This window comes from Danio aesculapii, chromosome 10, assembly GCF_903798145.1.
Source record: "Danio aesculapii chromosome 10, fDanAes4.1, whole genome shotgun sequence".
Taxonomy (NCBI): domain Eukaryota; kingdom Metazoa; phylum Chordata; class Actinopteri; order Cypriniformes; family Danionidae; genus Danio; species Danio aesculapii.
In genome coordinates this window covers 19,666,574-19,691,317 of record NC_079444.1, presented here as the reverse complement: position 1 = coordinate 19,691,317, position 24,744 = coordinate 19,666,574, and the positions used below count along the sequence as shown (strand labels likewise).

The following is a 24,744-nucleotide window of genomic DNA, read 5'->3' as shown; positions in this document are numbered from 1 at the left end:
CCATCGCAAACCCGCTCACGAAAAATACACACTTGGCCCCATTTACACTAATAAGTCTTAGTTTTAAAATGGTATTTTAGAACAAAAATGATCCACATCCACACTGTTTTACCTAGCATTTCTGAACAGCCCTTTGTCGCTGAAAACGCACATCATGTGACCACAGACACAGCCACACAGGCTGTCATGCACTTGTCTCAGCTCCAGAGAGCAGTGCACGTCGGACAGGTCATCAAGGATGTACCGCTGGATCGCGTCTCACTATAGTTGTTAAACGTGATATTTAATTCATCTTGTCTCTATCTAATGTTTTTCAGTCTTTTGAATCTATCAGGTAACGCGTCACGGCGTCAGTACACTGCTTAAATCTTTCGCTTTCACGCTTGTACTTAGTAATTTCAGTGAAAACCTCAGATACTGTTGGTTGTGCACCTTTTTACCGACCAACTTTGTGGATGCCATTATAACGACACAGGTTGGTCTGCCTATTCATGCCAGAGTCCCGCGGAAAAAGTGATTGACAGGTGGTAATTTGTGTGTAACTTATCTTTATTTATGATTTAGTTATGGGTAAAACAAAGACCATGCGGGTCAGGTAGTTGAAAGGGTAGGCTACAAATAATTAATTCGGTATTAATTATTCCTTAATTAATTCATTGCCGCCTACGATGACGATGCCATCATCCATCGTGATGTTTCACATTAGACATCGAACGATGCCAAATTGGTCGACATCGCCCAACCCTAACTTGTATACAGTATGAATGGGAGTAGTATGAATGGAGCTCATGCGTACCATAGATATATATATACTAGATATCGCATACGGACCCTGAGCATCCGTCAATACTCCTGCCACATTTGTACAGTGCTCCCAGGACAAACATCATTCAACCGCACTAGTTAAGACTAAAGCCAATGTGAAGATGCTGGACTTTAGCATTTTGTACGGGTGTAGTAATGAGCAAACAGAGAAAAAAAGCATAAAGGCAGATCATTTCATAGGTAAGATTTCGTTTTTTACAATTTTGTATGTTCCGAACTTTTGTGCTAAAGGCAAAGTAGCACCAACTCACACTAAATACTAGGCTTATGCTAGTTTTGTTAATGAAAACCAGCAAACAATGTAAATGAAAAATGACAACAAGATGCTGCGGTGTTAGAAACTTGTCGGCTTAGTGAATGGTCATTCATAAAGGAGATTTATTTACATACGAATCGCTTCCACTGTTAGAATGAGAAGTGACAGGGAGAGGAGGTGTGTTTCAGAACACGGATTAGATCAAATTTAACAAGAAGGGAGATAATACGTGTATTTCCATGCACACAAACACATGCTTTTGTCACCAATGCCTGTGCGGCTCACTTATCCATTGATTTAGAAAAGTGATGTAAAAATATTTTTCGTAATTTAAAAAAATATTTTGATGCTGACCACCGGGAAAACCCTCGATCATAGATTTATGGATATATGTGTAATATCTCTGGCTCTGGATGGCCAGTCATCCACTGCACCTTGGTCCCACATTCGTTCCAAAGGAGCGCTACACTGTACGGAAATGGCAGCTCTATTGATGCGTTCCTTCCAATAGACAACTAATGTAAATATCTATGCAGGCGTACTACATCTGCCGTTTTATCATGATCACGTGACACACCTGCTTCACTCCCATTCATGAATTCTCTCGCAGTTCATCTTGGCATAGCGTAGCGTCCATCTGATGCGCGCTTCAGAATCTCACCAGAAGTAGTAGGTCATCCAGGTACTTCTCGCCTACTGTTTTTAGACATACTACTCAGCTCGCATATGGTTTTTAGCATACTATATAGTATGGAAGAATGCAAATTTGGATGCAGCCATTGTGTTCTAAGCGGAAAAAAGTTTTTTTTTTTTTTTTTTTTTTTTTTTCCAGACATTTAAAAAGAACATATTTTAGAGCAGTAATCACAATACTCTGAAACCGTGATATTTTTATCCAAGGTTATCATACCGTTAGAATTTTATACTGGCCCATGCCTACCATAAATGCTTAAAAGAATCATTGCTTCTATATTTTAATTGCGACTTCAACATATTTAGTACATTTGTTTCTAATGAAGGTCTTATGAGAGTAAAATCAAAATTATTATGCCACAACACTGCTTTATTTGATGTCAGTGTTAAATATGTCAGTGCTGTTTACACTGGTTAAAATCATGCATGTGGCTTTGTGCTGGAGAAGTCATGGTGCTGATCAGTGGTTGCGTAAACAGCTGGTCAGTGTAGTAAACATATTTACTGTAAGCTCACGCTGTGTTTCTTTTCTTTGTGAGCTGTTCTGAAGAATGGTCTGCAGTAAAAAATTAGAACTAGTGTTTTTTTTTTTTTTTCTCCATTCACTGCAGGCACGTTTGCCATGTTATATTTTTCATTTGCAGAGTAATGATAATGCTTATTGTTTAGTCAAATTGGTAGTGCAGCCTCTAAAAAATGAAGCTCCACAGACAGAAAACAAAAATGTGACCTTTTATTTGCAAACTAGAGCCTTGCAAAGGTCAAGTTCTTTAGCTGACTGATGCATTAGGTGGTGTTGAAATAGGATAAATTAAATACTCAACTGATCAGTAACCTTTTAACAGAAATGTATGACTGTTGTCTTGGAGTGATATAAGCTGTAGGATGATCTTTTCTTTTTAGAGAAGTAGAATTTGTTAAATTATGATATATATATATATAGAGCGCTCCGCATGAATGATCTCTTAGTGTTTTCTATAGGATGATTTACAATTTGTGCATATACATTAGATTAGTCAGTACCACAGTCCAAAATTAGTACATCTAAATTATAAGATGCACAAATATTATAATATAATTTTAAGAAACTGAAAAAATCAAGAGAAACAAAATTATAAAAAATTATTAAAAATTTCGATTTTTGTTTGTTTGTTTTGCAAATACTCTTATGAATTTGAATGTTTTGTCTTTCTATTCCTAAATATGCTAGATGACCAAACTCGTATTTTAATAAATATGACTGTTTTTTTTAAGTGCACCAACAATTATTGGTTATATTCACTGAGGAATTAATAAAAATATTCATTTTCAAAAGAGGGTGTACTAGGGCTCTGCGATTATGGCAAAAATGCAGTCTCGATAATTATTTTCCATATTGAATAACAATATATATTTCAATATAAGTTGTTAATGCTTCCAGATTTAGAAGAGGATCCCAGTAATGACTGAAGCCACAAAAATTAGAGGGTCCATTAAATGGCATTACATGTTTTCGGCCGATAAATTTTCAGTGGCTGAAAATTCAGTACATCTCTATCAACACACTTCTTTCTAGATTCCCATTGCACAATTGTTGTGTAATTGGCTCTTAGATCAATATAGAGTTTAAAAAGTCCAGAGCTTATTATTTTTATTGATATCGCAATTCAATATAATATTGTTTAACGGCCCAGCCCAAGGGTGTACTCATTTATTAGGTGTGTGTATATATGTATTTGTCTGCTGATATATATATATATGAATGAATGAATGAATGAATGAATGATAAAATACACGCACACATGCGTAAGTAAGTTTGGAGTCCATAAGTGATAAGTGGCTAGTCAGTGATGCTCTATTTGAATCAGATGTAAGAGTTAAGACATTTACCAAAATTGATAAAATAAATAAATGAACGCTGTTTTATTAATAAAGGAATCTTGAAATAAGACATCTCAACTGAAATATTAAACCGCATAACTGTTTTAGTGTTTTTTCTTTGTTTGCTTTTAATACTTTATATCCAAAACATTGTGGCCTTGTTTAGCTAAAGACTTTTGAACAATACTGAAAAACTATTAATCCTAGTCTCTGAAAGTTAGATGCTGATAAAACAGTACCGCATACTAAAAACGCCAGCACTTCTGCTACTTTCATCGTTTTGTTTAATTGAAATAAAATGCCATCTGTAACTGTCGTCAACTTCAGTGCATTAACCTGTTCCTTGGTTCTGCCTGCTGTTGGCTCCCAGAGAGGTTCTGGTTTGTGGCTAACCACTGTCTCTCCATGCAGGTCATTAAACATGGACTGCGAGAACCAGGAGAAGGACAAGGATGGAAACCCCACCGCCAGTGGCGCGTTCAACAACGCCAACTCTAACAACAGTGAGTCCTGAACAACAGTCACACAAAAAATCCAACAAAAAAAAAGTATAATTCTGTTTTATTGACCACACCTAGAAATGTTAGGAGATGTGCATTATGGGATATGGTTTACTACTGCAATAATAAGCCCTTCTGGTTGCATTTACATTAGAGCGTTTCATTTTAATGCAGAATCCTCATCCATACTGGTATTTTCACCGTGTTTCAGAAAATATCTCCATCCACACTGCATGATTGAAAATGCATGAGAAGCTAAAAGTAGATATACAGTTATAATATATAATTGTAGCCTGTATACAATTAATAATAAATGAATTATTATTCATAAATAACTAGTATTATATTGCACTGAAAGAAAGTCAGATTTTATGAGGGGCCTGAGTGGACAAATGTCAAACGAACGCAGAGAGACCGAGTGCACAAGAGAGACCAAATGTGCGCGAGGTGGACGGAGCATGCGAGCAAGAGAGGCCGAGTGCTGGTGACCAAGAGGGACTGAGAGACTATTAACATACTATTATAAATTTCTATTACTAATACTACTATGCTTACTAATTTGTTTCCATGGGTTCTATTTATTATAAAAATGACACGTGTTTTGTTAATACAATTGTAACATTTGTGAAGTTTTATAATTTGCACTTTATTTAAGATAATTTGAGCTGTTTTGTGTCTTTAAAATGCTGTTTATTACACTGATGTGTCCTTGTTCTATTAAAAAAATACTGAACATGATCATGTAAATAAAATGAAAAAAACTGATTAATATCTTGAAAAAGTATTAAACTTTGAGCAGATATGTTGAGCTCCCTTAAATATGGCCACTATTATATTTTAATATGTAATAATCATTAGGCCTGAAATATAACAAACTGATGTATTATCTTTTCTTTAAATGGGTTTAATCAAAGACTATAGAATACTATAAAGGGACTTTTGGTTTTATTTAGAGTAAAAAAAAAAGGTCTCTCGGCCACCAGCACTAGATCTACCTCACATGCATTTGTCTCTCTCGCATGCACTCGGTCTCACTTGCTAAACAACTCTTAATATTTGTATAATGGATAATAATAATAGTAATACCTTTTATTTATAGGTGTCTTTCAAAACACTCAAGGACACTTTGCAATATGTCACAAGCACATCATAAAAATACAAAGTAACTGAATATTAGACCAGAAAATCATTAAAAGCAATCCTGGACAGAAAAGTTTTTACCTGAGAGAAAATTGGAAATCGAGTCCACCTGATGAATGTGCAGTGGCAAGGAGTTCCAGAACTTTGGTGCTGTTCAACTAAACACACTGCCACCAAATGACTTCATCTTAATAAAATTTGGAGTGAGCGCAAAGGAGTGAAACAATGAAGAAGATCAGAGCGATAGTTAGATGCCAGATTATGAAGAGCTTTGTATGTTAAAAGAAGAATTTTTTATTGTACACTAGTGAACAGGAAGCCAGTGCAGGTGAAAGAGCATCGGAGTTATGTGATCGGAAGCATGTGAGCGGGTGATTATCCTAGCTTCTGAGTTCTGAATTAACTGTAATCTATGAAGTTGCTTATGGATAGAGGCTTGACGAATCAGTGATTCACAAGAGCAGCAACACAGCATTTCATATATTGCCACAATCATGTATTTATTGCCTTTGTGTTTGTTCAGTTTAATAGTTTCTTTTTTAACAACATCCTTTTTAGAAGAAATAATACAATAAATAATTAAATGTGTTTTAGGTTTAAGCAAAATAGTAATAAAATAATATTATTTCAAATAACTATTCTCTTTTGTCTTTACCATGGTGGTACATAAAATCTTTCTAGTTATTCTGCATGATGCTGATATTTAGGTTTAAGTTCAGTTTAAAGGCTTAATTATGTTAATGAGCCTATGAATGTATATAATACATACATAAACAAATAGGGCTGTGCGATTGGATAGGTGTGTCCCAAATCGCATACTTATGCACTATTCTACGCCATTTTGTAGTATAAATAGTGCAAGTAGTGTGTTTATACAGAAAACTCTGAAAATAGTAAGTTCACTTTAATTACACGGATGATGCACTCATTCAACCCGTAAAATAAAGTGTAGAATGTTGGACACTTCAACGACCGCAGTTTTGCTCATGTAGCTGAAGGGGCGGAGCTATCGGGCGCACATGTTGGATAGCTTATTTATTTTGGATTGTGAAAGCGAAATTCTCCTACGAGAGGGATTATAGCGCTTCCTGATGGGGAATGCGGTAATACTCACGGCAGGTAGTATTTGGTACTTTGTTAATTTATTTCAGTAATTTGGCAACCGTCGAACGTCATCTGGGAAATAGTTGAATTTGAACGGTTGAAACCATTAGTGTTCCATTTGGGATGAAAATATATACATATACTATACTGTTTAGAGTGTAAGTGCATAAGTATATAGTGCATAAGTGTATAGTGTACCATTTGGGACGCAGCTATTGAAATCGTATCGAAATGGCGATTTGGATGTGCGCAATCTCTAAATTTATTAGCACTATTTTCCGCAGTATGGTGTTTCAACCAATCGTAACGCAGCGCACCTAAACAGAGCGTGAAAACAGGAGACTGAAAAGCCTGCATATACAGGGATGATGAGTTCAGCACAGGAGCACTTGGTGCCAAAAAGTCAACATCTGTGGTATGGGATTAAAGTTACTTTGGATACAGAAAGGCTGATATATGGCAGAACTAGGTGATTTGTAAGTCATTGCATCTAAAAGCGCGTGGAAATCGTGAGCGCGGCACTTCCTTCAGCATTTTCAATGTGCTTTGTGGTCGCTCCTTTGTTGTTGCTCTGTGACCATCTCAGAGGATGACAACCTAACAAAACATTGCTGCAGTTTCGATACAAGTTTTATGCATGGAGAGAATTAAAAAGCACTTGGTCTTCGGGTGTCTTGCGTTTGTCTGAAGTAACCGAAAAGTGTATATTCCATGCAAAGTATGAAGCTAATCAGTCAGTTCTTGTTATGTGACTCGCGGTGCAGCATTCTGAAAAGTTCAATTTAAAGTTTGTCTGAAAAGAGATGTATTCAGTTGCGTGCACCTGGCATACGCATGCGTGTGCCGCTCTCAAAATTCCATTTTTCCGTTCCGCCTCCATTGGAAATAATGGACTTGTGCATGCAAAAGACGCGATATATGAACTGCCTATTTTAGCATCACATCTACGCATGACAAAATAAATTTGAACACACACACAACTACTTCTGATTTTTGGTCAAGCAGAACATCGGAACCTAGCTTGAGTTTGACAGTGCGTGTGCTCACACACACACATTTGTTTTGCCACAGGTTTGTTCTAGACAATTTGTTACAGCTTTACTAGGTGATTTTTATTTTATGTCTGTTTTAGAGACATGTTACAGGCCTTTGATAAAGATCTAATTGTTTATCTTTTGAAATATGTTTCAAATGTATACTGTAAACACAGATTGAGTCTGTCTGTGACAAAATTGTGATTGAAATCGCAGTATTGTTCAAGAAAATCGTGATAGGTTTCTTTTACCCATATCACACAGCCCTAATACAAATGGAAAAGAGAATAGTTTACTCTAAAGATAAAGGACTTGTTACTGAGTGAATGCATATGAATTAGCATTGCTGATACCATTTCAGAAATAAATAACAGAAAACTTTGTGGTTTAGTTTTAAATCCATAATGCTTATTCCTAATCTTCAACATTTCCAAAAGTCTTTGTTTTTAGAGGGTTCAGACACTGTGTATGTGAAGTAAAGCACAGCAAAAGCTTTCCATGTTAAAGTGAAAGCACACTTGTGTAAACATAGCCTGTGAATGATCTCATGTGAACTTGTTTGCGCAGGTATTCAGACCATAGACTCCACACAGGCGCTGTTTTTGCCAATCGGAGCCTCCGTGTCTCTGCTCGTCATGTTTTTCTTTTTTGACTCGGTTCAGGTGGTCTTCACCATATGCACTGCAGGTATGTGTGCATACAAACACACCAGTGACCTTCCACCACTCCTTTCTCACACACTGACCTAGTTCATCATCACTGGAGTAATATTTACACGATTGTTTGTTTTGTCTTGTGTTGTTTGTTTTGTCTCTATTTGTTCTTCGTAGTTCTAGCGACCATTGCGTTTGCGTTCCTGCTGCTGCCCATGTGCCAGTATCTGACCAGACCCTGCTCCCCACAGAACAAGTAAGAGGTTACTCGCTTATCAGAGTCGTTTACGGTTCACTGCAGTTCATATGTCAGCAAACTGTGTTTTCAGATTAGACTAGATTAAAAAAATTGTGTTACGTACACTGAAGCAGTTAATTATGGCTCTCATTAGCATGTGTGACTGATTATTTTTTTTTAGTTCTTTATTTTATATATATTTTTAAAATCATTTATTTATTTTTGTGATTTCACAATGAATTTGTTAATATTAAGGGAAAATTAAATGTGGATATAATGATAACATAATAATAACAATAATATGTAATACAGTGATCCCTCGTTATTCGCGGAAGTTGTGTTCTAAAAATAACGCGCGATGGGCGAAATCCGCATAGTCATCAGCTTTATTTTTACTATTATTATAGATGTTTGAAGGCTGTAAAACCCCTCTCTACACGCTTTATACACTTTTCTTAGACAGGAATAAACATTTTGACACTTCTCTCTTTTTTTAAACTCTCAAAGTTTCATTAAAAAAATAGGTCCAGTATTATAGAATGAAACCAAAAATTAAAGCCTGTTGTCAGGTGCAAACATTCATCGCTGTCAGCAAAAGGTTCATAAAGCTTTTTAGCATTTGCGTGGATAATCTTGACATCCAGTTCTTTTTTCTGCAGTCACTGATCCACAAAGCTAAAGCAGACTCCATCCTTAAGATGGTCGCACACAGATGCGCCACACACACGATAGTTGGAAGTAACACACTGTATGCGCATATTCACATGTTATTTCAAATGAAGTTATTCATTTACATTTACATTTAGTCATTTAGCAGACGCTTTTATCCAAAGCGACTTACAAATGAGGACAAGGAAGCAATTTACACAACTATAAGAGCAGCAGTGAACAAGTGCTATAGACAAGTTTCAGGTATTCAGATGAACAGTGTCCTGAGTCGTAGCTGGGCACTGCAGACAGCCACCGACTTGCAGCCCAGATGTACGTACTCTGATATAAACCTATGTTTACAATTCTTAAATGCACTATTGAGTTGGCGTGGCACATCCAGTGTGTGACCCCCTTTACGTTGGTCTTGCTGCAGATCGTTACATCCCTTTTTGCATCCTTGTTGCAACTCGCACTGCTAGCAATCGAAGATTTATGTTAATTTGTTAAGCTGAACACATTCTTTAATGTACAGGAGACAGTGGAGATTAACAATCGTCTACAGCCAACCAGGACGCAGAACTAAAAAAAATAGCATGTCAAATAGCACTTGAAAAAATCCACAAAACTGCAAGGCCACGAAAGGTGAACTGCGCTATAGCGATGGACCACTGTATTTACGGTTTATTATTATTATTATTATTATTATTAATAATAACAGTTCTAATAGTAAATTATAGTAAATAAAAAATCTATAGTATATATTATTTATTGTAATTTGTTTCCATTTTAGTTTTATTATTATTGAAATGAATTGTTCATACAATATAAACAGTTTATTCAGTTATTAAAGTAAATAAGGATGTTCCATGCATTTCTATTATTCTTGGTTTTATGCATAGTAAGTATAATAATGATCATAATATTGTCTTTGTATACATTTAGTTGTTTTTAGTTTTAATGTTACCACCATAAAAACAAAGTTTAACATGTAGATGTGTTGTTTGTTACTTAAATTGAATCTAGATGCCAGATAAAATTGCTCCGATCAGATTGTTGTTTGTTTTTTCTAAATGGTGAATGTCCACTTTTAAAAAATCCTTTCCAGGTCTAAACAAAACGAGCCCCAGTTAATCTTAAAGTGCTCTTACGAGTGTAGACACAATTTATTTAAAAATGCAATTGCTTGACGTTGTGGCACAGTACAATTTATTAACGCTTAGATACTCTTTGCCTGATTTATTGCATCAAATGATCTTTTTAAATACATTGTGAAATCAGATAATGCCCCTATTTGTTCCTAGAGATTTGCCTCGCAGCTTCACTCAATCTCACAATGTAATCTAGAATCTCTTCTGTTGGCTTTTGGTAGAATGATCCTCTTGTGCATTAATGGACGACAGTGTTCTAATTGGCATGCCAGGGTGTGAAAAAGAGCTGAGTGTATTCAGCGTCTCTCTTTTGTCTTCAGGATCTCGTTCGGCTGCTGTGGCCGCTTCACGTTGGCGGAGCTGCTGTCGTTTTCACTCTCTGTCATGCTGGTTCTCATCTGGGTGCTGACGGGCCACTGGCTGCTCATGGACGGTGCGTCAGCATGCTTTTACTCTCTGTTTGTGTTCGTGTGGAGGTGGAGAATGTAAACACGTCCTCTGCTTTAACTCGTGCTGTTTTTTTTTTTTTTTCCTCTGTGGAGTGAAATCTTGTGTTTTTGTCTCCCGCAGCTCTTGCCATGGGTCTCTGCGTGGCAATGATTGCGTTTGTGAGGCTGCCGAGTCTGAAGGTGTCATGTTTACTGCTGTCAGGCCTGCTCATCTATGATGTTTTCTGGGTGAGTAATTAATGTAGCCAGTCTTACTGGTTTCTCGGGATGGGCGTCAAGTCTTTTTAACTCTCTATGAGTTGTGTGTCAGTGAGCGCATATGAACTTCCAGGTTTAGACACGTTTGTGCTTTACAAACCTGTTTGTGTATTCTAGTAATTATGAGATTCATCAAAATAATTAAATAACGTTCAAATAATCCAAAATGGGATTTATTAATATTTGCCTGTTTATTTAATAGGGACAATGCACTTGACATGTTATACAAAGACAACCGATGTTGCGTACATGGGGAATATAGCATGCAGCCCTCGTCCCTGGTTAGGCTTCAAATTAAAAAAAGAAAGAAATGAAAAAGCAAAACACAATACAACATGTACAATACATACAGTGCCACAATCCTAAAATATAAGTCATATATATTTTTGAGGAAATAAATGCTTAAATGAAATTCATCATGTTTTTTGTTTTGGCCAAATTTGATTAAAAAAATCACAACTTCATACTTATAATGCACAAAAACTCAGCTTTCTTCGAGGGATAGTCCACCAAAAGAGTAAAGTTCTGTCATTGTTTACACACTCTCAGGTTGTACCAATCCCGTAAAAATGTCTTTGTTCTGCTGAACACAAAGGAAGTTGTTTGGAAGAGTGTTAGCAGCCAAACTGATCCATCTTTGGCAGTAAATGGGTAGTATGATCTGTCTGGTTACTGACATCACTTTCACTTTTTTAGTCTACATAAACATCACACCTTCCTTACTATAGCTCATTTTTCAATTGTGTATGTCACAGTAAATTAGCACTACTTTTTGTAGGCAACTCAAAGTTAGTTTTGTAGACACACAATTCCTACCTGCACATTAAAGTTCCTGTTTTTCCCTTGGATATTTATTGAAAAAAGAAATATGGTAATGACTACATTAGATAATCTTTTAGTCTAATAATATTTATGTATTTATTTATTTATTTATTTTTAAATGTATGTAGGAATTATTACAAGCCTGCAGTTTGCAGTGTGCAATAATGTTGAAATCTTGTTGGGAAAAAAACAACTTATAAGATGTATAGAAATGTCACACGAGACCGAGTGACTTCTTTAAAAATCGGCATGAGAAAGTGGTTGAAAATATGATATTGTGATAAAATTGAGGTTGTTGTGCAAACCTAGCTGTCAGCAGTGCATCAGCTACATGTTATGTAACTTGATGTAAAATATAAAAGATCTAAAAAAAAACTCCAACAACTAAAATGATAAAATGGATAGTTTGAAATTTAGATTTGATGTAAAATATGCACAATAAAGCCTCACTATCAGCTTTTAACAATTACATTTCTACTGCTTAGTAGAAAACTCTTCCTTGTCGTCACGAGACACTTCCTGTTCTGTATGTTCACATTCTTCTGGGTTTTTTCACTCACACAAAAATAATGTAAAGCAATCACGATCAGCACGTTTATCATGTGGTGCATACTGCCACACCCAGCTAGTGCCATACAACATGCAAATGCAGCTTAAGAGATTGATAGAGAAGCATTCAAGGAATTCTGACTGCTTCCTTATAAACTCTTTAAGTAGCGGTTCAACAGATTCTTATTTACATAGACAAACACACCTGGAGGAATATGTTGTTAGAAGGAAAGTTCACCCAAGAATAACAATTCTCACCTTTTCTCCCTCTCGGGTGGTTTTTCTGTTAAAAACAAAAGTATTTTTAAAGAATGTTGGGAAAACTGGTAGCCATTGACTTCCATAGTAGAAAAATATAATAGTTTCAAAGTCAGAGCCAACTGGTTTCCTACATTTTTATGTAGGATATGTTTCTTTTGTTCTCAGAACAGGAAAGAAACTCAAACAGGTTTAAAGCAAGTGGATGATGATTAAATGATGACCGAATATTAACTTTTGCGGTAAATAATAATAACTTTTTAAGTGTCCCCTCATAATACATCAATTCATTTTTAATTGCAAACCTGAAATCTTATCCGCTGCTGACTGCTTAATATAGGTTAGTTTAAATAAATAAATAAAATATATTTTAATAGCCTATATCAGGGGGGCCCAAACTTTTTTGTATGTAGGGCCAAAAAAATCAAATCTCATTGATAGCCAAGGGTAAATATAGCAAACTATTTTACATTTAAGTTGCCATGGGTAATTTCCTAATTTATTTAATAATATTTCGTAATAAATAGAAAACATGAATCGTATTAATTAATGCAGTATAGCTTTTAATTATAACTTATTGCAATAAACACACACACACATTTATAACACAGTGGAATTCAATGCTGAATAGATTAGATTAGATTCAATTTATTGTCATCACACATGTACAAGTACAAGGCAACGAATACACAAGTCAAGCAGAATCTACCTTTGCCTTGATTTGCTCACCAAACTCTCTGCATTGTCCTCTATCCATCAGTTGTGCATTTTAAACTAAACTATGCCATTTAAATTGAAACATTTAATTTCAGTTAGGTTTTTTGTAGCTTAACAATAAACAAACAAATAAAAGGTTACATTAAAATTGAAATGACAGTACCTTAACCATCCCCATCATTCTCCCTCTCTTCTCAGATTGGATGGTGGGCCAAATCGAAGGTTACCATGGGCCAACTTTGGCCTGTGGGCCCTAATTTGGGCGTCTCTGGCCTATATAAATAAATATGGGCCTAATATAGTTTTAAATGAAATCAATCTGCTATTTTCTGAAAAATGTGTATGTCTGTGTTTATTACTCCATTGAATTAAACATGTATGTATATTTCATGTATTTGAACCAGTGCACTGAAAAAAAATAGGCTATAGGCCACCTTAAAAATTAAATAAGCTATTAATAAAGGATATAAATGAAAGATAAATAACCTTTAAGTGTCCCCTCATAATACATCAATTCATTTTTAATTGCAATACTGAAATGTGTTTCCCGTCTCACCCGCTGCTGACTGTCGAGTGCTCTTTCGTCAGCGTCAAAAATCACTCCCAAACACGCTTACACAAGCCTGACTTCACTCTCTCTCAGCGTCTTAAAACAGCAGGGCAAGCTGCTCTGTCCAACTGACTCATCTCCATCCCTCTTCTCCTGTAGGTCTTCTTCTCCGCCTACATCTTCAACAGCAACGTGATGGTGAAAGTGGCCACGCAGCCTGCAGACAATCCACTGGACGTGCTGTCACGCAAACTTCACCTGGGGCCTGGCATGGGCCGGGACGTCCCCCGTCTCTCGCTGCCAGGCAAACTGGTGTTTCCCAGCTCCACCGGCAGCCACTTCTCCATGCTGGGCATCGGCGATATCGTCATGCCAGGCCTGCTGCTGTGTTTCGTGCTGCGATATGACAACTATAAAAAACAGGCCAACGGCGAAGTGCCCGGCCCTGCCAACATGTCCGGCCGCATGCAGAGGGTTTCCTACTTCCACTGCACCCTCATCGGTTACTTTGTTGGTGCGTATTACAACAAAGTAGTTTAAACACACTTTTGATCTGTTTAGCAAACTGTTTGTCGTCGTTCTGTGTATTGTTCTGTCTTTCAGTTGTTTTGCCGTTGTGTCTGTTTATGTTTGCTTTTCTGTTTAACATTCCGTCAGTCATTCTGTCTATAACGTTCTATTTTTCTTATATATCGCTGTGTTTATTTATAGTTCTAACGTTCTCTGGTGCTATGTCTGTCTGACGATTTCTGACAGTCTATCGGTTTGTCGTTCTGTCCTATACAGAGTGCTGATGTTCTGACATGTTCTGTCTGACATCAAGCAACGTTCTGTCAACTGTCTGCTCATTTATAATAGGCTATGTTTACACTGTTGGCAAATGTGGCCCAAATCAGATTTTTTTTGCCCATGATTTTGACTGTGGGGATCTGTTTTTGTCTTGACAGTGTGAACAGCGCAAACTGCATGGAATCTGATCTTTTTGGCTGCATTTACACTGCAGATCTTGATGGTCAATTCCGATTTTGTGACTGTATCCATTTTTTTGATGACCTGCTTACATCGTCTTTTAAAAGTGACTTGTATCCGATTGTCTGCAGTTACACTGCACATGGCAAAAGGCGCAATGACCAGGAAAAAGAGAGCGAACGCTGACTAATCGTTGATAATAAAAGAGCGCCCTTTTCTCCATTCCTGTATTTGATCTGTTTGCAGGTTTCATTTCTTTTTTTTTAAATTCTTTTTGACACGTTGTTTTACTATAGTTTATGACAGAAAAGTTCTTATTTTAAACCAGTAGGCATCTTAATGTAATGTCCATGGTGTGATTTATGCACGTGATGTATGCAACAGTTTTATATTAGATTATATTGGTTACATTGCGCTCTCTCTCTCTCTCTCATTAACATGCTTAAATACTTGTGCTATATGACAATATAAAAGCTTTTTTAGTCCTCGTGTATGAGATTTAAGGTTTGCGACTCTGCTGAAGTCTGTTCTGATATGAAAGTGTCAGAGTTGACATAATTCGCTATGGTTTTAATGATGCGCGACTCGCATTGACAGGTGAAAATCTGATCTACCTGCTTACACTGCAGACACGAGGTCACTGATCTGATTCATATCAGATAAATTTCCACATATGAGCAAGGCCTGAATCTGAACTGAGTAAAGCCCATGTGATTTTTATTTTATTTTTATGTTTTCCTGCTTACATGTACATGGACCATATCCGATCTGTGCCACATGAGAAAAAAAAATCAGAATTGAGTCACTTGAATCATGCAGTGTAGGTGCAGCCTTTCTTCAGATTTGTGCCACTTTCATATGTAATATTTCATCAAACACAGATCCAACCAACTCTGTCCTCACAGTTCAGTTTGTGGCTGCTCATCAACCCTTGATGAGTTACACCGGTGGTCAGAAAGATGCACACCGCGGTGATCTTAAATCACAATGGTCTGTGTTTTCAATTACAAGAGACTTATTTTAGGTTTCAAATGGAGAAATACACATCAGTAGTAGCAGAACAACCCTTTACAGTTCATCATATTAAACCTAATCTGACAATATGCTTGCTTCATACAGTTTACACATTGCGCGCATAATTAGAGATTTTGTGTTGACCATAGCTCCTACTTTTGTACATGCGGGTCAGTTTAGGACCATGATCTGTTCACACTGCAAATATGATACTGGCCACGTTTATAACAACAATGTGAACAGCTATGTAAAAAAAATCTGATCTGAGAAAATAACAGATTTGAGCACAAAGCCTTGCGGTGTGAATGTAGCAATGATGTCTGTTCACTTTTGTCCGTCAATCTATATTTCTATTATTATGTTTGATATTCTGTCTAGGGATGTTTCGATTCCAGTACTTAAAGTGGAAACAATGCTACAAAACATTGTCATCTGTATCAACGAATTCTTGTTTTCTGTTACCTTTTTTTTTTTCTTTTTAAATGAGACCTATAGTTGTGCCCGCTGGTCGCTAACTTTGCTTAACGATGTAAACCGGAAATAATCAGATAGTTTTGCAGTTAGTGTGTTAGCACACAGCACCCAAATTCAACTCCTGGCTTCTCCTTGCGGTAAAGTCTAGATGGGATACACGGTGGGTCGGAAGTGCAATATGCACATCAATATAGCAGCATTATAATAGTTATAATAGTTAATTTTTTACAGTACTGTGATGGTTGGGCTTAGGGTAGGGGTAGATGTTAAAAAATATAATTTATTGGGTAATTTAATAGATTACATAAATAATACTTCTGTACAACTACTGTTTTTACATTACTGTGATGGTTGGTTTTGAGGTTAGGGTGGGGTTAGACGTTAATAAAATACAATCAATCCGAAATTAAATAAATTATAAATCATTTTTATTAACTTCCGGCCACAACCATAACTGATCTAGCAACAACCCTCCTTTGCTAATCCTCCATCCTCTTTCCGCTACCCATGCTTTCCTGCCCATTGTGTACACTGTCCCATCAATAAAACTTAAATATAAAGCAGATCAGATAATAAAAATACTACTGCTGGGAAGGGAAAAAGATATCAGAGCATCTCTTGTTCTATCATTCCATCTGTCTATCATTCTGTCATTGTGTTCTCTGACCTGTCTGAAGTTCAGTCATTCCGTTTGACCTATCATTCTATCATATCGTTCTGACTTCTGTGTGCCTGCCCTCTTATTTGCCTGTCTCTATAAATTTGTCTGTTGTTCTCTTTGTATGTAATGTTTGGTCTGTCCATCTAGGAAGAAATATTTGAGAAAAGTGAATGGGCAAAATGATGATTGAATAATTATCATATACTGCCTTAACTATATGTTAAATAGTACTTGTTAAACTGTGGTTTTTATTGTTTTATTATTTTTTTCTTGATGTTTACTTGTCCAATAAGCGCTTGAGAACACTAGTTAGTTTTATATGCAGTATGTGTTTTTGTTGATCCAGTCACAAAATTACTATGCCAATTACAGATGGAAATGTGATCTGAAGTGATTAATGCATTTCCAGTTTCAGTCACTTCTAGAGGTAGTTGAAAGCACTTTCAAAGCCGCTTTACTCTCTGTATCAGTTTACCTTGTCTCCTTTTACATTATGTAAATTGTTTTTGCAATACAAGTTCAAACATCAAGAGACAAGATACATGCACCCGCCGTTAAACCCTCTCCTCAAAGAAAAGTGGAAAGTGGTTGAAAATGGACGTAGACTAAAACTGGTGTAACCAGGAATGCGTCTCCACTGCATGTAATCCGAGCTAGCAAAATGCGTCTGAATAACAGACGTGAACGGTCACAATCATGTGCTACCTGTGTAATAACGTGATGTATATTAACTTGGACTGTAGATTCAAGTTACACGTTTGATCTTCCCTCTTTCTGCCTCAGGTCTGTTGACTGCAACCGTGGCCTCTCGTATTCACCGCGCAGCCCAGCCTGCTCTCCTGTACCTGGTGCCCTTCACCCTGCTGCCTCTGCTCACCATGGCCTACCTGAAGGTACGTTTGTTTGCGCCAACACCTGAAAGTCCAGAGAGACCTGTATGCCTCATTTCTAGGAATATCACAACAGTGTCAAGTTAATTTCGAAGAATCTATTGTTTAGAAACTCTACATCGGGTCATTGTCCGGTTATTTGATAAGGCTGTATCCATAACACTGTGCTGCATTGTTAATGTGCTAGCACTAACACTCACACACGCCTCTGTGCGTCTCCGCATTCTTCGATTGTGCACCGGTCTCTCTTTCACTATGGCAGATGTTTTGTTCTGCATGTGTTGTAATATAATCCGATCAGTTCAGTGGTGTGGTTGTCATGGCAACAGCCTCCCTTTTCCATAGAAACGGTTGATTATGGGGACATTTATGGAAGTTGAAATGCAGTATATACATGGAGCTTGAGCACAATTAAGGCATCGTTGTTCTAATGTTGATGATTACATAAACATAATTACATCCTGTATGTTTATTTAGCATGAACTGCTTATGCTCTATCAGATGTATAGGATGCTGTTTTAATCCACCAGAGGCCAAGGGTTGTTGGTTTACTACACTTCTTCTTTCTAGGTATGCTGTAGTACTTGTTGGTCATGTGATAACCATCAGCAAGATACAAATCTGTCAGAGCGCATTGTATGTTCCTAAAAATAGAAAAGCATGTTTAGAGCACACTCATTTGGTCTCAGACAGCAATGGTGTGTTTGGCGTAATGTGTTCAGCTTGACTTAGGCATTGTTTTGAACTCTTTCCCTGCCAGTGTTTAAACAAAGAAAAAAGACAGCTCTTAGAATATTTTCCTGATAATAATAATAATAATATATAAGCTTATCATATATCAAAATAAAGAACCAAACCTCTACTTTTAAACAAAATGAATTTTAGTCTATCTTCACAGGTTTGTTTTATCACCACTTGAATGCAGATAAGTTTAAAAATACAACACGCACATACATATATATAGTGTATATACACACACATACAGAGTAAAGCACTAATAATAAAGGACAAAGCCAATGGAAAGTAATAATGAGATTGACAAGTGTGTTGTTTGTGTGTAGATGGGTGTGACATTAAAGAATTTAAAGTATTATGTAAGCAGCGACTAAAGCTTATGTCCTTTTTACCAGCACTTCTGTGCAATTTGACTATCATATGACCATACAGTGGTTTTCGAAGCATTCACTCATTCATTCATATATTTAAGTCCAAACCTAAAGATAAAAACATTTTTTTGAGAGAGAAAGGACCAAACAATTAAAACCATGCTCTGTGCTGGACATGCTTCTAGTATGTGTGTCCATGTGATAGTATTTTTAGCAGGTGAGAACTTAAGGTAATCAAATGTGTAAAGGAGTGTTATTGCATTGTGGCATCTTGTAAAATCATGTTTTGTTTTTAGTTCTTTCACATGTCATTGGTTAGTGCTATGCTAATCTTTCAGTGCAGTTTCACCAGTGTGCACCAAGGTTTAAACAACCTGCAGTAACAGAGTAACCGCACCAGTAATTCCTGAAAATGTAGTAGTAAAAAAGGTTATTAATAAACACACATGCTTGCTGGCAATATGAAGGCAAACGTTGTTTATATATTAAGTGTTGGCTCAAATTCTGACTCAACCATAAGAATGTGGCGTTTTGGGACCAAAATTTCTGGTCGTCTTTTATCTAGTTTTGGGAAGCCTGGAGGGGTGTGAACCAGCACTGGTCTCACGGTTCGGTTTAGTTGCGATTATCATGTCATCGATTCGGTTCAATTCGATATCTCAGTGCATCACGGTGCAATGACGATGCTTTCCATACACAATTATATTTTTTTCTTCACAGCACAAAAATTCTTAAATAAAAACATTTATTTATATTTATACAGTATATTATTTGTACCTTTAATATTACTTGCTCAAAGAACGACATTCTTTTTGAATGTTTCAAACTAGGGCTGTTCAATTAATCAAAAATTCGGTTTCGATTTCGACTTCTAACGATTATGAAAAAACATTAAACGAGATAAACTATTATTGCATCATATACCACCCCCTTTCCAGTTGGACACATTTGTTGCTCTGCAAAGCTCAGTTTCACTTGAACATTACTAAAAGCTTGTACTGTAATGTAACGTTAGCAGCACGTGATGTGCGTCATTCATTGATGTACATTCGAATCATTGATGTTTTTAAAAGCACGAAAGAGCGCATGCTGTTGCGTGTGTGCGCTCAGCCTCAGAGATGAGTGGAGCACACACATCTAAATCATCTTAATGTGAGTGCTTTAATGGTCAAATAGGAGTCAAAATGTGGTGTTTAGTGATTATTCATATTAACCCTCATTTGTGTAATAAACAAACGAGTTGAGAATCAAAAGACATGTGAAAGAGAAACCATTAATCAGAACCGCACTATTCTTAAAGTGACAGCGCACAATATTCCTGCCGCCGACTGTTTTTATCATTAATCAAACAACCAAAGCAGAAAGTCACTCACTGCTCTTGACTGAAGGACTTTTATAGCCAAGTTTTTTTTCTTACAGTGAAGATGCTTAAAGCACAGTTTGTTTCATATTTTATTCTATTGTATTTATTTCCCTTTCCTTATTTACAGGGAGGAAAATAACTGTATATATACATACAATGTATATAATACAACACATATAATGGAGAGAAGATTTATTTAACCCATTTATAAACGCAATAAATTTAATAACTGATTTCTTTTATCTTTGCTATGATGACAGCACATAATATTTTACTAGATATTTTTCAAGATACTAGTATTCAGATAGATTAAAGTGCGAGTCAAAGGCTTAATTAGAGCAATTAGGCAAGTAATTGTATAACAGTGTCTACTGCAGACAATCAAATATATATATTGCTTAAGGGGGCTAATAATATTGACCCTTAAATAGGTTTCAAAATATTTAAACCTGCTTTTATTTTAGCCAAAATAAAACAAAGAAGAGTTTCTCCAGAAGAAAAAAAATATATAACAGGAAAAACTATGAAAAAATCCTTGCTCTGTTAAACATCATTTGGGAAATATTTATTTAAAAAAAAATTCACAGGAGGTTGAATAATTTTGACTTTCTGATAATCGTTTTGAATAATCGTGATTACAATTATGACCAAAATAATCGTGATTATGATTTTTCCCAAAATCGAGCAGCCCTATTTCAAACAAAACTCAAATACAATCACAGAAGACAAGATGAGCATTTACAGCAAATAAACTAATGTAAATATTATTCCACTTGCTTTTTAAGCGTTATTGAGCGTGTTCTTACATCCCTATGTTTGGTCATTGTGTTCACACATTCAACAGAAAGGGCTGCGATTGGCTCTAAAACTGTCAGCGCTGTTCACCGACGAGTAAGGCCAGACAGAATCTGCAGTCTTTTTTAGCTATTTCCTCTGAGAATTTTGTTAAAAATCTGCGGATTTATGCGGAATGATTTATGAGTATTACAACTAAACTTAATATATTAAAAAATTCAATATTTTTTACTTTTATTTAATGTTTACAATGCAAATCCAATGCAGATTCACTTACTCGGTAAACAAAGCAAGTTTCTCATATAATACATCTACTCAAAGATAATAATTGAATAAATAATTGAATAATATAATAATTGAATAAATATAAATTGACACACATTTACCCAAGTAAATATATAGTCTCAATGATGGGCTAAAAATCTTGTCAGGATCCACAAGTATCACTTTAATAGCGATAGAGGAGAGGAAAAGTTACCTTACAAACATGTCAGCAGCTCAAAGGTCCCAAGTGAGAGAGCTTTAATTTTCTCCCTAGTAGTAAAATAGTGTCTCCTGGTTCTGCTGTACTTTAATGTCAGTGAAAGACTGTGAATTGTGCACAGTTGTCTGCTTTTTAAGTAGTTGGAGCATTTTATTTACTCGCCCTCGCCTCATTGAATAGTATTCTACTGCGACATAGCGCATATGAGAATAATGACCTCATGTCGCAGTAGAATACTTAATAACAGTACGTATTAACTGGTGATGATTGCGGTAGAAAACTATTTGTAATTAATAAATTAATGAACTGATACCAAATTGTCCACGTCTGCATCGTGGTGTATTGAAGAAACCATTATTTTTGACACCCCTAGAAGCCTGTGTGCAATTTGTATCCTCAGTTTGCTGTTGTTAGCCTGTCTGGTTGCAGTAGCTCATCTGCTTCAAGGTTTAGTGTTTTTTGTCTCCTGCAAACTTCAGTAAGTTGGTTATTTGAGGGACCATTTTCTTTCTATCAGCTGAAGCAATCTGCTCATTTTCCTCAGTCATCTGGTATCAACAAGCCAGTTTCACCCTCTTTTTGAGGTCATTTTTTCTGTAACCTCTAGAGATAGATGATAGAGCTGTTAGTGAAAGTTCCAGTAGATCAGCAGGTTCTGAAATTCACAAACCAGCCCATCTAGCACCAACAAAGGCACATTCAAATCACCCATTTTTCCATTCTGAAGCTCGTTCTGATATTTAGCAGATTGTCCTACCACATCTACATGCCTAATTGCATTGAGTTGCTGTCATAAGCTCAAGTGAACTGGCTGTAATTCTGTCCGTGTCTCCACAGGGGGACCTGCGGCGCATGTGGTCCGAGCCCTTCCACGCCAAATCCAGCAGCTCCCGCTTCCTGGAGGTATGATGCTGCTCCGGCCAGCCTCCCGAACTTACCAGAGAAAGAGAGAAAGAGAGAGGTCGGAAGAGAGGAACCGCACTCGTCTTCTCATCATCCCTCATTCCTTTTGTCATCCTCCAGCCAGCGGATGAACAGCCGTACGCGGACTTCACTGCCAGATGGATTCATGCGCTCCACACGTCTCCATAGCTCTCCTTTCCTCTTTTCTTCCTGTTCATTCCATCCTTATCTCTCCGTCTCTCTCAGTCTCTCTTTCTTCTATCCCATCATCCTTTTTTTCCTGTTTTACTGAACTAAGCCACACTTTTCCAGATCTGGACGTGACCGGAGCCCGTTTGAGCTCCACGTGTGTCTCCATTTGTGCCGTCTGGCTCCATTATGGATTTACAGACTGCGATTTCTTGATTATTTACTGATCTAAACGAAACTGTGGACCAGGAACGTAGATTCTGCCACAGCTTGGGATGACGATGACCCTATATAAGGGACCAGCACACAGTAGAGGACAGCGTTGTTTCCCCCCCCCTCCCCCCCCTTTCCTTCCTTCATTCTCTTTTCCTCTTTCCCTGACCAATCCCCACCCGCGTCCTTTCCTTCCCTCTCTAACAAGCCCTTCCTTCGCAGAAACATGTATTTTATTTAGAAAGATTTTATTCTTGGCATATACAGAAATGATGCATTATAAATTGTGAGGGCATACAGCTCTTTGTATATATGTGTACACATGTATTAGGGGTTATCATGTCGAGGTGCGAGTGTGCGCGAGATTGTGTGTGCGAACGTGAGTGCGTGTGCGAAAATGCATTTAAATGGAACTGTTTTTCGTTGCTTTTAGATCTCGTAAACGAAACAAAATGGAAATATTTTTCTTCCTACACCTTTCTTCACCCTTCCCTCCCCAAAACCCCCCCCACAAATGGGCCTAACAGCTCTGCCTAGGTCACTTTTACTGCAAAATGGACCGTTTGCGCAACTCGGCCTTTGAAGCGAAGGGTGTGCGTGTGTTTACGTTTGTGTTTATGTATGAATGTATGCCGTCTCCTCCTCGGGCGCTGCATGGACCACTGAAGATGAGCTCTGTCGCGCTCCTGGAGGGACTCTTAAAGGATTGTACTAATTTAAACGGGCCGAGTTTTGTTTTCCACTAGTATTTCAAGCATTAATGTTTTTGTTTTCCTTCATTTGTAGTCATTCCTTCAACACAATTGGCTCTGATGAAACTGGAATCGAGGTGCGAGTTCTGTGTGATTGAGTGTAATGTTGTAGAAATAATGCATTTTGCTGGCTCAGTCTGTTTGCTTTTTTTTCTTCTTCTTTTTTTTTTTTTTTACCAGTTGTTACCGTTTTTTTAATCTGTCAGTCGTCTGGCCTTGCATGTCAATTGTACAGCGTGTCGTTCTTCAAAGCTGCGTTTTTTTTCAGGGCAGCCTCGCTCTGAAACTCTTAAACGCAGACACGTGGTCGTGGACGAAGAGTTGCACAAGAGGATTGATAAACGGACAGGGGTCTCGAGTCCTCTCGGACCCCCACGGCCGGCGTGGACCTCGCGCAAACATTGGCAGTGCGTTGTCTGAATATTCAGTATGAACGTTTGCCTGGCAGTGGGACACATGGTTAACCAGAGCATCACGGACATCATTTTACCCACAACAGCCCTCCTCACTGTCCCTCTGCCACCCTTACAGACATTACCTGGAAAAAAGAGAACAATTTAAACTGACCATCATGGTGATCACATTGAAAATAAACTCAGTTCGTTTTTTTAATGGAAATTTTGCTTTTTTTCTGTTTTTTTTTTGTCGGTTTGTTTTTGTTTTATCCCTTTGTTTGTATTTTTTCTTCACTTTCCCCTAAATGCTGTGGATTTTCATTTTGTACTTTGGTCTTTTTTTTTCCCCCCATCGTCCTCCCTGCCTGCAGAGGGTGCTAAGCTCTGTTAGGCCATCAACATTAACAGCCAAAAGGGTTCTGTATAAAAATTTGAATAAATAAATTAAAAAGTGTAGTGAAATGTGGATCCATATGAGCTGTACTGAGAACATTTCAGCTCTCATAACCTTCCCTTTCTTCTTAGTCAGGATTCTGCTGTAAATAAACATGACTCTAACTGTATTTCCAAGTCTCTCATTTCAGAGTGTAGAAACGTGAGCTACATCACAGCTCAGAGGGAAACATCACCTCTACTATATTATATCATTAAATATTTGTGCGTTATTTTTTTGTTTTTTTTACCAGGGTTCCCACGAGTCGTAGAATTTCTGGTGTAATTTGAAGAGGTCTGTTCCGGATATTGTTTTTCCGGGATTTATTGTGTATTTATACATTTATTATTGTTTTTAGGAACATTTCAGTTGTGCAATGTCAGAAAATTTTGTTTATT

At 37.0% G+C, this 24,744-nt stretch overlaps 1 protein-coding gene across 1 annotated transcript in view; it reads left to right on the top strand.

Annotated features, from left to right (window-relative positions):
* The window catches only part of sppl3 (signal peptide peptidase 3), a 52,782-nt gene extending 28,306 nt beyond the window's left edge, over positions 1 to 24,476 (top strand). Inside the window, exons 3-10 of the mRNA XM_056466728.1 lie at positions 4,046 to 4,137; positions 7,980 to 8,099; positions 8,243 to 8,321; positions 10,423 to 10,535; positions 10,673 to 10,779; positions 13,865 to 14,219; positions 17,607 to 17,716; positions 22,299 to 24,476. Coding sequence (XP_056322703.1) covers positions 4,046 to 4,137; positions 7,980 to 8,099; positions 8,243 to 8,321; positions 10,423 to 10,535; positions 10,673 to 10,779; positions 13,865 to 14,219; positions 17,607 to 17,716; positions 22,299 to 22,370 — 1,048 coding nt within the window. The 3' untranslated portion in view covers positions 22,371 to 24,476. The remainder of the gene's footprint in view (positions 1 to 4,045; positions 4,138 to 7,979; positions 8,100 to 8,242; positions 8,322 to 10,422; positions 10,536 to 10,672; positions 10,780 to 13,864; positions 14,220 to 17,606; positions 17,717 to 22,298) is intronic.
* The last annotated feature ends 268 nt before the right edge of the window (positions 24,477 to 24,744 follow it).